The sequence below is a fragment of the Ambystoma mexicanum genome, chromosome 2q (genome assembly GCF_040938575.1).
Source record: "Ambystoma mexicanum isolate Mex_15411 chromosome 2q, UKY_AmexF1_1, whole genome shotgun sequence".
NCBI classification, from domain to species: Eukaryota; Metazoa; Chordata; class Amphibia; order Caudata; family Ambystomatidae; genus Ambystoma; species Ambystoma mexicanum.
The window spans coordinates 1,212,500,582-1,212,514,258 of NC_090924.1; the positions used below are offsets into that span (position 1 = coordinate 1,212,500,582).

At 44.8% G+C, this 13,677-nt stretch overlaps 1 protein-coding gene across 1 annotated transcript in view; it reads right to left on the minus strand.

The window, feature by feature from the left end:
- Window positions 1–1,165: 1,165 nt before the first annotated feature.
- The window catches only part of SYF2 (SYF2 pre-mRNA splicing factor), a 309,231-nt gene continuing 296,719 nt past the window's right edge, over window positions 1,166–13,677 (minus strand). The window contains exon 7 of the mRNA XM_069648604.1: window positions 1,166–1,533. Within this exon, the coding sequence (XP_069504705.1) occupies window positions 1,368–1,533 (166 nt within the window). The 3' untranslated portion in view covers window positions 1,166–1,367. The remainder of the gene's footprint in view (window positions 1,534–13,677) is intronic.

Genomic DNA, 13,677 nt, shown 5'->3' on the forward strand with positions numbered 1-13,677 from the left:
TCATGTAGTTGGCATTAGCTAATGGAGCTGGGGACGAGAAAAGTATATACAACTTGAGTTCAATTCAACTTCACATCCTTTTCCACTGGAAAAATCTGGAAAAATGTCAATGTAGTCTGTCAAAGAGACTCTTGGAGGGAAAAGGCTTTGGGGCAAAGGGCTTATTGTGTGATGTTGCGTGCCTCTGCAGACCTGTAGGGCTGAAGGCTTTTTCACATGCTCCAGTGTCCTCTAGTGGATGACAGGGGCTCAAATAGCCATCAGCCTCAGAAGATGAAGCTCAATGTCAATGACTTTGAGCTGGTGGACACCAAACTCACTCTTATCATCAAATGTGGCCAGGGTCATGATTTTTGACTTTGAAGATATTAACGATTAAGCACTCGATGTCGAACCAAGACAGCAGTGACTGTTGTGATTCCGAGTGACTTCCCAGTGCGTTAGAGCTGCCCACATATAAACCATGATGAGGTGAAAACTCTTTTCTAGAATAATTCCTCCCAGGTCCTGGGTAGGGGATCGGGAGTGCTCAGTAGAGACTCAGATTTGCTCTCAGGATGATGCCCTTCCTGTCCTTTAAACACTAGGTGGCATTTACAAAACAATTGGGCACGTAGAATTTTAGATAGAATTGACTAAGATTTAAAATTCAGAAAATATGTTTCGTGGTCCCACCCTTGGACGATCCCCATCATCGTGAATTTTAATGACCATCCACTGATGGTGAAGATGCAGTTCCATTTGTATTAGTCCCACAAACAACCAGTGATAAAACACTGTTTCTAATATGCTTGACAGTTAAACAGGTTTAATTTAATTTGCACTAATTTCTGATATGTTGTGTTACTATGCTTTTGTACTGCCCTGAATCACCACTGATGGGGTAACCAGACCCTTGTCTGCTAGGAACAAAAGTATGAAGTAAAAGTTAGAGAAAGTAGATTTTGTTTTTGCAGATGTAGGGAAGGATTTAGGCAGGGCTAAATCTCGTAGAGAGGGAACATGGAAGAGTATGGTTTAGCTATTATATGCACTGGAATTCTAGGGCAGTTGGGGAATATTGGAAAAGAAAAGTAATTAGTTCCTGGTAAATGGTTTTATGAGTTGCAAGGCAGTTTAAAAACATTCAGTATGTGTTCTCCTTTGTAAATATGCCACAAAATGCCAAGATTCAAGTTTTTAATAAAAGGGTGAGAGCACATGTCTCAAAATGTCAATACAAATTCAGGTCGGTTTCCTACATATTGAGACTTGTTGAGAATGGATAATAGTCAATTTGTTTAAAGAATAATTTACTGATGGACATTTTTAATCGTACAAGCATTTCTCGTCATAGAAGTCTTTTGAAGAAGTTTATTGAGATGAGTTTATACAGCGGTTCCTCTCTCCAAGTTCTGTTTGATCTCTGCGGTATATTTGCCATAGAACCGCTCTGCTTTCTTATTGAACTTGGCATTTCTTTCATTAATGTAGTCTATGTCTGAATCATCATTGTAGGCCCGTCTTCGACTGTATTTTTCCCGTTTTTCAATTCTGTAAGAAAATCAGAGAAAGGTCATTACCACGGACCAAAAACTATCAACAGCAAAACGTCCATGAAACCAATATGCAATCTGATCTGGTATGACATTGTTTATTTATATAGCGCCTATACACAGGCAAGTGTTTCCAAGCGCTCAAGGAGGGTGGAACATAAGAGGGGAAAAAAACTGCCTCAGAGCCCTTGAAATTCTGAGACGATAATAGTCTGCACTTGAAGAGTAAGTGCATAAACAATACATTTAACAGTTTGGGATACAGCAAATAAGCCGGACAGCGATTCTGCAGTTTTAACAGTGCAACTAAGGGGTGAATACAAGGGAGAACAGACAGACTATCTTCAGGCGAGGTGCTTACAGATGGAGCAAGTGCACTGAGGGTCACAGGGCCGGGAGGATCATGTGCACCCGTTCTTTTTAGACTGAGCTAAGTGTAGAGAGAGACACTCTCTTGGGTTAATTTCTCAGTGCATCGAGTGTGGGTGGCGTGTAGGGACCTGGGGCAAGTGCGAAAGAGGACTGGCAGGGGTGCCGAGAACCAGTGAGACTCTGAGGCACACCCGGTGGCCAGTCGGCATGCTGTAAGGAAGAGGAGGGAGGGGAAAAACAGAACTAGGTTAGCAGGGTAGAGGGAGAGAGAAGGAAGAGGTGAAGAGGAAAGTCTTGAGGAGTTTGTGGAATTTAAGGAGCTCCGGCTCAAGACGAAGGGTGGCAGGAAGGCTATTCCAGAGGGAGGCACCTGCTGAGGATAAGGATCTCCCTCCAAATCTCTGCTCGAGAACGGGCTCACTCACAGAAAGTTGGAGGTGGATGAGTGGAAGGCTTGTGAGGGACAGTATTTAGGTAGGCAGAGTTGCAGGTAGGTAGGTCCCAGGGCCAAGAAAGCATTGTGTAAAAATGCAAAGGGTCTTGAATTTGATCCTTGCGGCCACGGGGAGCCAGTGAAGGGATTTCAGCACCTGAGTGATGCAGTCCCTGGGCTTGAGGACAAGGATAAGTCTTCAAGTTCTGTTCTGCGGGAGTTGGAGGGCGCAGGGCAGAAGGAGGAAGGTTGAGGAAGAGGCTGTTGAAATAGTCCAGCCTGGAGAGAACCAGGGCTCTGGAGACAGTGAGCCTCTGGGGGAAAGTGAGAAAAGGTAGAGTACCTCCGAGTAGGTGTAGCTGATAGTTATGATTTTTTAGAGATGTCTGAAATGTGAGAGGAGAAGGGGAGAGTGGAGTCAAAGATGACCTCAAGGTTTCTTGCTTCGCAGGTGGGTGCGGACTCAGGGGCAAGGGAGGCCGGCCAGAGTGAGAGTGGGAAAGCTGGAGCAGGGGTCCCAATGCGAACAATTTCAGTCTTAGTGGCGTTGAGGCAGAGGCCGTTTGCAGCACACCATGACTGAATAGCAAACAGACCATCATATATGAGCAAGGTGGAGGCTGAGGGTAGCCTGAAAGATAGTTACATGTCATCTGCGTAGCACTGGAAGTTAGAGGTGAAAGTGACAATCACACGTGCCAGGGCAGCCATATAGACGTTGAAGAACCAGGGGGATAGGTTAGCTCCCTGGGGAACGCCACAGGTTGAGAGAGTGATAGACGAGTCAAAGGCTCAGAGTTCCTCCTGGGATGGGCTGTTGGAGAGGAAGGAGGTTATCCCTGCCAGAGCCTGACCTGTGATTACCAGAGTGTCAGAGACGTGTGATCAGGATGTTGTGGTTAACTGTGTCGAAGGCAGAGGAGAGGTCAAGGAGAATGAGGATAGAGGGGGTGTTGGTGTTTAGATTTGAGAGAGGGTCTTCGCGGGTGTTCAGAAGAGCAGTTTCCGTGCCTCTGTATGCTCGAAAGCCAGATTGGTGGTCGTGGGAGGAACCAATAGATCAGTGTGGAGGGTCAGCTGAGAGATAGCCAGTTTCTCCAGGAGTTTGCCCAGAATAGGAGTGATGGAGATAGGGCAGTAGTTTGCTGGAATGGAGGGGTCGGCAGAGGGTGCACAAGGGAGTGCTTAAGGGCAGTCGAGTGAGTCGATATTGTCTTTAATGTTTTTGGAGTGGCAGGGGTCCACCTGTTTGGATGAGGCCTTCATAGATCGGACTTGTCTAGTGACCTCATCTGATGTGACGGGTAAGAGAGAAGAGGGGGTTAAGTGGAGGCCAAGGGAGGCTCAGGTGTTGGTGTATGCTGTGGGAGAAAGTGTGGAAATGATATCCTGGGTTTTTGTGGTAAAGTGTGCAGCCAGGGCCAAGCAAAGGTACTGGATGGGTGTGACAGAAGAAGCTGCTGCAGGATTAGCCAGTTCCTTGCAGACTTTGAAAAGTTTGGCCATGTTCGATGCCGCAGAGATGTGGGCTTGAATAAAGACTCTTTTCTTTGTGCGGATGCAGAATCGATAATGATTTGAAGGAGGCAGAAGGCCAGTTTGTCAGATGGTTCGCCCGACGCATTTGATTTATTGCGGTTAAGGGCAGCCAGGTCGGAGAAGTACCAAGAGTTGCACTTTTTGGAAGGCTTCAGTCGGACCCTTATGACAGGGGCAAGAGTCAGAGTATTGGAGATTGAGGTTAGCAAGGGCTGTGTCAGGGTGGGAGTCTGCCATGGGGAATGGGTGGAGGAGAGTAGGAGGAGGCAAAAGCAGCCACTGTCACTTTTTTCATGGGTCTGATGACTTTGAAGCCAAGTGGCTGTGCTGGATGTATTGCTGCAAGAGGAGAGCTTCTGGTGTGTTGAAAGAGGAGAGTGGGCACTCCAAAGGGAGAGAGGTAATGAGAGGGATAGAGAGAGGGATGTCAGTAGAGATGAGAGCATCTAAGGTGTGGCCCGCAGTGTGAGTGGGACCAGAGGGTAAGATAGAGAGAGTCACAAATGGTTGCGGAAAGGACGAGAGGATTGGAGAGTCCAGATGGATGTGAAGCTCACCCATCAGGAGGAGGTTAGAAGAGGAGGAGAGAAGGGAGGATGCCAGGTCAGCCCATTCAGAGAGGAAGAGAGTGGACTGACCTGGCGACCCATAGAAGGTGGCCATAATGGGAGAAGATTTTGGGGATAGTGCTAGTCTGCAAACTAGGCACTCAAAGGAGGAGTAGGGATGAAGGACATAGGTATCATTCTGGTAAGCTAAGTGCCACTCCCCAACCTGTCTTCTTAGGCCTGGGCGCAGAGAGGATGTTGTAGCCTTCAGGGAGTAGTGTCAAAGCGTGTGACAGCAACTGGGAACAGCTAGATTCTTGGGAGTCCAGATGAGATGAAGAGAGGAGGGACAGTCCCAGGTGAGAAGGAAAGGATCAGTAAAGTTAGTGAGGGGAACGGACCTTCAGATAAGCGTTGGATGCTCCATTGATTACAGTGATGTCCAGAGAGCCTGGAGTTCTCCTCAGACTCAATTGCCCGTGGGGGGGGGTTGAGGGGGACCCACAGATCTGGTCAGGCAACAGACAGGGGAACAGACAGGGCCTTAAAAATTGGGCCTTTGTTGAGGGGGCCGGCTAAAGCCTGCCGGTCCCCGGTTGGACAATATAGGGATCCACATGGCCAATGAAACTTGCAGCAGGCAGGCAGGCTACAAACTTGCAGCAGGTCAATGAAATCTGTAGCAGGAAATATGGCTCCATGCATACAACTGGCAGCCGTTCCTAATGTTCTTGAAGAGACTTCACCTCCCTCTTCAGGCCTTATGCAGGTGTAGAGATTGGTATATAAATAAATATTAAAGCATGCTATGTGCATATGCAGCTAATTCATATAATCAAATTGTACCATTGTGGGAAATCAGCCACTAAATTTGACAAAAACAAGCAGCTGCCAGACAGCTGAAGTGTGAGATTTTACTACTCCGCTCTTCATTGTGCGATGAAAGCGAAACCTAGCCAGGGAAGAGAGGTAGGAGGAAAGGTGAGGGGTTGGGAATGACAGCCTGGGTCTGGAGAGGTGTGAGGGGGGTTCCATAGGTGGGTGCCCCCCCACGCTCTCTGATTACTATGAAAGAGCAGGGGGATGGTGGGGAGTCTGTGGGAGGACAGGGGTTCTCTAAAAAAAAAAAATTTAAAAAATTACATTTTTTTTCCTTTTTGGGGGTGTTATCCACCCAACCCCTTCTATACCCTTCCAGGCAGCCCCCTATTTTTAGAAAAAATTTTCCAGGGGGGGGAAAAAAAAATAAATCCATTAAAAAATGCATCATCGATGAATGGACATCGTACCCTCTGCATAGTGAGGAGGGGTAAGAGGAGGTAAGCTGTTGTGGAACAGAGCATGAGGGATCCACTTCGGAAACACCTGCTGCACAAAGAATAAAGTTCAACAGGAGTTTTGAAATTGATACATTTCTCAGTGTGCACAATCGTTTTACAATGAACGTTTCTCATAAAGCAGCCTGTTCCAAGCATTTTTCATTTATACAGAAAAACATAGATGTGAAATATAAACCTGCGTTCATTGGCAAACATGAATAGTTTGGGAAATTGCTGTTTGTTTGTTTGTTTGTTTATTTATTTGTATAGCGCACCTTACCCAGGGGCAACAGGGCGCAGGCAAAAGATAATTCGAAGCTTACAATGTTGCAGAAATATACACTTTGAGGTAGTCATAAAAATAATCAGAATTACAGGAATAAAAAATATACAAATCTTCATATATACAGAGTCAATATCTATGCAGGGGTAAATATACAGATATGTACAGGGCTGTTAGAGGCGGGTAAACCTAAAGGAATATTCAGGATTACAGAGTTAATAAGGAATAAGAGGTATACAAGTCTTCAAACATTAAAAGTCAATATCTATACAGGAGGTAAGTGTACAGAAGTGTGCGGGGCTGTTAGAGGCGAAGGCAGAGATACGAACAAGAGTATCGCTATCTATACATAGGTGTAGGAGAGTGCAGCTAAATACAAGGGTTATTGGAGTTAAGGTGACTGATGAGGTGTCTTCTAAAGTGCGAGTATGGTTGGTCAGCTCTTAGGTTGTGAGGCAGAGAGTTCCAGAGCGTGGCAGCTTTCACCGGGAAGCTGTTCCCACCAATGGTGGAGAGTTTGAATCTGGGGATTATCAGACGGTTGGAATTGATAGTTCTTGTTAGTCGGATGGAGGACTTTCTCTTTACCTTGTCCATCAGATAACTGGGGGCGGCATTGTTGAGGGCTTTATGGGTTAGGGAGGCCAACTTTAGTTTGATTTTGTTGTCTGTAGAGAGCCATTTCTGTTGGCGTCTAGTGGTTGAGATATGATCTCTCTTATTAATGCCGAGGGCAGCTCTCAAGGCATTGTTTTGTAGGATTTGGAGCCTGTGGATAATGGCTTTGTTGGCACCGCTATAGAGGGCATTACAATAATCAAGCCTAGATAGTATGAGTGCTCTTGCCAGGATCAGGCAGCTGTCATTGGATAGGAAAGGTCTACCTGCCCTTATTAATTTGCAAGTGTACGCAGTGGTAGATGTTAGTGAGTTAACCTGTTTAGTGAATGACATAGTGGCATCCAGATAAAAGCCAAGGGTTTTTACTTCCCTGGATACTCTGATGAGATTACCATCTATGTTGAAATCAGCATATTCAAGGCCTAGTTTATTGATATTAGCAGGGGTACCTAAGATGATGAGCTCTGTCTTGTCATCGTTCAAGCATAGACCATGAGATGCCATCCATGCCTGAATGATGAGATATACCCTATTCACCAACTCACTGTCCTTACTGTGATCCCCTGAAAGTGGGAGGAGAATCTGAGTGTCATCAGCATAATTAGTGTAGGTGACACCCAGATGGTCCAGATCGTCGAACAGGGGTTTGGTGAAGATGTTATATAGGGTGGGGGGGACGCAAGAGCCCTTGTTCTTTAATCAAATTTGACAATATAACTTCCATCCTGTCGACCATTAAAATCATTGCTTGATATGATCACTCTGGTGAAAACAAAATCAGTCAAACAATCCAGGGCACCAAAACTGGTTCACACCTGAGTTAGGGGACTTGAAAAAGAAAATACAGGCGCTGGAACTACTCTGGATAAAACATCCTTCTGACGCAACCCGGTTGGAGTGGAAACAATGGGACAAATCCTATAAATTCTTAATCGTAGACACAAAGAAAAATGTTTTCAACTCTCAGATGCAACAGTCTTCAAAGATTTGAAAACTGATAGATTGAAATCCGTGGAAAAACCTAAAGTCTCTGAATCCCCTTTTATAGCCAACGACTTAGACCGTTATTAAAAGGCAGCACCCTTTAAGGAGAAAATCTCCACTGCCAGGGACAGAATTTGCTAGCCCAGGGTCTAGCCACTGCCACAGGAGCACCAACCCACATGACAGAGAAAGGCACGTCTTCTCTTAGTTGCTCTTTTTCTCCGATCTGACTTGCAGATAGGACTATCATGCTCTCGTCCATGCATGGGACTACCTGGCACTTCAATCTTCTGCCCCCTAAACTCATCTTGGAGCATAAAGACCTGTTCGCACCTTTCCTTACTCAGTTTGCCAATGCTTCGTTTAGAGACTGCAAAATTCCCACGGAACTTAAGAAAGTAACTATCACTCTGATCCCAAAAAAACAAACCAATCTGGATCTCACTGACCCTAGTAATATAAGGCCAATTACCAACATCCTCCAATTCCTATTGAAAATCCTGGATAAGGTTGCAACTGCCCAATTGCAAGCCTTCACAAAACGTAACACCCTTCACAGACGACAATCAGGGTTCCACCCTTCTTTTACCAAGGAAACCGCACTCGTGGATCTCCAATACCATCTATTGAAAATTATGGAGAAAGGGAAAGCCGGGATTCTGATTCTATTAGACCTGTCCGCAGCTTTTGACCTAGTCAACCACAAGCGTCTACTTCTGTACCTACGGCATCAGGGTTCCTGTTCCTCAGATGCAGTAAATTGGGTTCAGTCCTTCCTGACCAATCACAAGTCCAATATTCAATAGGGTTCAGCTTCCTCTGCCTCCCCTATTGAGTATGGTGTGCCTCAGGGAGCCTCCATTTCGCCACTGCTTTTCAATCTTTATGTGTGTTCCTTCTGTTCACTATTGGAAGACCTGGGAGTATTTCTTACCAACTACACCGATGACACACAGCTGGTCATCGAGCTGTGTGGGGACCACTCCGAGGACTTCTTGATACTGAACAACATCTAACTCCATCGAGGGATGGATGTCCAAAAACTGGTTATGTCTTAATGGCCTCAAAACCAAGCTCCTTATATTCGGATCCCCTCAAGCTCGTTCCAAACTCGACTCCTCATATGATAACTTCCTGTTACAAGGTAACAAAATCATGACCCACACGGAAGTCAGAACCCTAGGGGTTTACCTAGAGGCCTCTCTGAATTCAGATGCACAGGTGCAACATCTTCGACAGACTTGTAATTATCATCTTAGGCTTCTCCGGACCATCCGCCCCCATCTTAATGAAAAGATTTCAGTGATCATAGCTCGAGCCACTACTTTATCAAGGCTAGATTACTGGAACACCTCGTTATGTTGTGCCTCTAAATCTAACATCCAGGCCTGCCAAATCATTCAGAACGATGCGGTCCGCGTGTTTCTCAACATCCCCAGAAGATCGCATATTTCCAATTTCAGGAAAGATCTTCACTGGCTCCCTGTGCAGGAGCGAATTCAGTTAAAAATTGGCACATTAGTGCACCACACTCTTTACGGCAAGGCCCCAGAATATCTTAAAGCCTTGGTTCTACAGTACCAACCCGCCAGAAATTTGCGATCCTCCTCCCTTGCTCAGCAGCAGGGAATTTGGTACACAATATCCAGGGGTCTAGGAAGATCCTACCCGCCCATTGTGTCCTCTTTTTGGAACACCCTACCTCTTACCATTACAGCCATGCCCAACCTGATGCTTTTCAGAGAAACTCTGAAAACTCATCTTTTCAGGTAACTCCATGGCTTTACTAGTTATGCCCCCGCCCCATGAACCCTGATTTCTTTTTACGGTTGTTCACTGTCTCGTCCTTTTGTAGTCCTTCCGTGTTTTTGTTGCGCCCCAATGCCTGCGGGATGTCGGCACATTATAAATAAATAAATAAATAAGTATTAAATAAACTTGCAGCCCAGGCATTTTTCCAGTGAGGGGAGATGCAAGTAAATACAGGATTGGTTGCAGTTTAAAATTTGAAATGCTGATCTCTTATTAAATTGCAGACCTATGTAGTCACTCTAATAACTTGTATGCCCCATGACGAGTGGCTGCCCTATTGCAGAAGACAGCGGACATACACTTTTAAAACATTCCATGGCATTACAAAAGGAAACTCAGTTGGGAAATAGACGATCCAGTTTGAGACTGAAGGAAGCCACTTTTTAAGTTTCCTTTAAAGATGATCGTCTACAGAGAGCCAAAACAAAGTAACACGAACATACAATTTTACAATAGCAATCTAAATTCAGCCTTATACTCCCTTTTGCATCCCTGAGGTGATAGGGATTTGACCGGGGAACAGATGGGGGATCAATTTTAGCAAAGGCTTTCCTAAGAAATGGAGGCAATTAAAGGATTGCATATGGCCCACGAAATCCCATCTGGTTTCAGCCAGTCAAATTATGTATGTTTTGCATGTTGCCTCAAAGGGAGACAATATCTAGCATGGCAGGACCCGCGTTTCTTTTTGGGGTAGAGATCTTGATTTGGAAGGTCCAGTCTCGATTTAAACCACACATGGAGCTGTTGTAATGTCCCTGTAATGCCACTTTTCCAGAAAACCCTGGGCATAATAGTGATTCAGTAATGGCTATACCAATTCGAAGAAGTAATTAACTAAAAATCGTTTGGCGAATTGGTGTACCTGCAGACTTGGAGTATTCTCAAAACAAGTACGGAGGCCCAGGTCTGGTAAGCAAATTTGTATTAAACCCCAATTCATTTTAAATTCTACAATATACACAACATTAAAATTCCAGTAACCTGCCCTCTCTTCACAACAGAGAGGTATGCTGTATACCGTTACATTACACATACAGATACACATCAAAGCACAGGAATTAAGTTTTATGGAAGATGGTTACATAAAGTATATCCTTGCAAGTGAGTCATATTGTTCAACAGACAAAGTTGAAAACCAAACATGGTGTGCATTTTTTGTAGAACAATCATCAGTCAAAACAGTTTGCTGAAGGGACATTGTGGCTGCAATGCAAAACAAACCAACATGTTTTTCTTTTTTTGTGTGCCAGTTATGGTTTATAAATCAACCATACAATAGCTCTGCCACAGAGGTTAGGTTCATATTATTTTCGGCGGTTTAACGGTTTGGTTAAACTCGATAGCCTAATATTTTGCTCTATGAATCTTATTTACTGCACACCGTTTTAACAGATTTCCATCCAATCATTTTATATTAACAATGTATTTGTGGCTGAAGGGCCTCTTCATTGGTATGCAGCCCCTGGATAAAGCGAAGGCCATGACAGGATGATCTTCAATCTAGAGTTGGTCAGGTCCTCATTGTGTTAATTTCCAGTGAAAGTAATGGGAATATCCAGGGGATTTTAGTTTTGTTACATCAATGTAACAATGTGTGTTACCTTTGCCCAACAGGGGATAGGCCAAGTAACTTGCGTAGTCAGTCAACATCACATCCATGAATGGTTTACCACCAACTCAGGATGTGACTGCTTACTTCGCCATGCTCACTCTTCCACTTACGGGCAGTGTGCTCCAACACTACTCCGTTTTTGTATAATTCACCTCAAGAACTACTTCTGTCATTCTCACGATGCACTTACAGGCAGAACATGCTTTTTTACCTCTCCTAGATTGGCCGACCTGGTTTTGGCTTTGAGGGGGTGGGGGGAATTGATCCTCTAAATATTCTCCTCACCTCTCCTCATTGTTTCCTCCAGCATATGGCCTTCTCGTGAATCGGATAATCCCTTACTTGGTTTTCAGCAGTAGCACATTTATTACGAGTTTCTGGTTTAGAATACTCCAAAGCTCATAGGCACTCCTGAGCACACCTCAAGGCCATCACTCAAATTCATAACATGATTAAAACAAGTAGTATTGCAGCATGACACTAGTATCTGCCTCCATGAAAGTTTGCTTGCCAATATGGGCCAGCCTGCTTTCCTCTTTAGCTTGCATTATATGTGATCAAAACAAATCTTTGCTTGTATCCCAGCGATCATTTTACACCTCTCCGTTGCATTTTCCGGCATACCTGAACTTCTGCCCATCTGTCTGGCCTCTTGCCTTCACCCATCAGCATCTCTCTGCTGCGGTCTCTAAATGTTAGAGCTAAAATACCCAGTATCCTGTTCCCTTAGTTCTTGGATAATAATCACTGCCACTACACTAGTCACCAGAGGTTCAGAACCACAATGTGCCATCTTCAGTTCTCTTGGTTGGTTCTTTGGAAACGATCAGAATCACTGCTGTACAGTCTGTGGTATTTTTATAATAACAATTTCCAGCATTCCTTTCTGACAGAATGTCATCTTTTTAATTTTTCATTTTAAAAAAATCACATTGGTAATTCCATTTGAGAAAGTAATATCTGCTGGGACGGACTACTGAACCTCCAGCAGCTTCCTTGTAGTATAGCAACATGGCAGTTACAGAGTAACATGCAAATGCCTGCAAACAGCCTGCTAGAAACCAAAGTCACAACAGCCAGGTGCTGTCTTTAACTCAGGGCAACCCTGGTCCAAATGATATATAAAATTGTATATAATTGTGTACCCGCAATACCTGGTGGCAGATTGCTAAATAAATATAAACCATACCACGCTTGAAATGGTTGTCCATCAGGGCCGGTGCTATCACTAGGCAAGGTTAGGCGAGTGGCAAAATGCTGACTGCCCTGCCTTACCTGTGATCGCACTGGCCCTGTATACTGTCTGCAGGGTGCTGCTGGCTGCCAGCAGCAGAGAGGCCAGGCAGTGCGGTGCAGTGAAGGTTGGGGGTCAGGCCTGCGTCATGCTGCTCACAAGTGGCATCATGCGTGTGGCTAAAGCTCGTGGCTGTGAGCGAGCACTGGCACCTGCACCTTGCAGAGCAAGCATTTCACGTGCCCCTCTTGCTCTGCCTTCTGTGCGTTGGTCTTCGGACTCGTTAGTCAGGGATGCGGATGGACTGACTCTGGTCTCGTCTGGCTAAGAACATGGAGAATACTGATCGATTCAGATGAGAAGTGACAACTGGGCCACCCGCAGCAGACATGATTACATTATGCAATAAAATGTGGGTTTAGCCGCACTGCCCACGTTCACTTGAAATGTGTCAATCTCTCGCAAGAACTTAAAGGAGGTGCACAATCCTTGCATTTCAATTTGCAACCTTTTTACAGAGTTTGTTTGTGGCTCCGATTTGTTGTTGGATGAGTGACTCTAGCAGAGACTATAGTTGCAAAATGGACCTAAATTTTCACATGTATTCCCAATGTGTTGAAATGCAGTCTCCTCTTTGTGGAAAGCATGGGCGAGTGGGTGACGGGTGTAAACCCAGAGAAAATAGACTTGTGAGCCACTGTTTGATATACAATTTACAGATAAGGTGGTTGCTCTGTGACCATTGGGGCAACACCATTGAGCTGCTCATCAGGCTCTAACTTACCCCCCCCCCCCCACTGAACTTTTGGGCTATGTTGTCTTGACCTGGCTGACCTACAGAGCTGTGTCAAGACAGAACAGAAAAAAGACATTAAACGGCACCTGGACTTCCCTTTTAACAAAGGCCCAACAATTACTAACTTAAAGGATTTCACAGTCAGGCTCAGCACCTGCATTCATATGCATACATTTTTAGGCAATCGAAATTGTGATGTGGGGTTAGCATTTGCATGCCAGGGGAGCGGTTGGAAGGGTATAGAGGGGACAGGGGACCACTCATTCTCACAGCAGACCTTAAGTGCTCTGTGTCATACCCTTGTCCCTGATTTTGGCAAAGAGTATACCCAACACATGTATCGCTCTCCAGATTCTCTTAACCCTGCCTGTTTCAGTGGCAAGTGGCGAAAGAAGCTTTTTAAAGCTAAAGTTGATCAAAAGTTATATTCGATCTTCTATGATGCAAGAAAGACTTGTTGGGATAGCAACCTTGCCAATAGAGCATGACATTGCTCAACACATTGATATCAAGAACCTCGTTTCCATATTTGAGAAAATTAAAGCTTGGAAAGGTAATTTCTAATATGCACTTTCCCTTGTTTTAA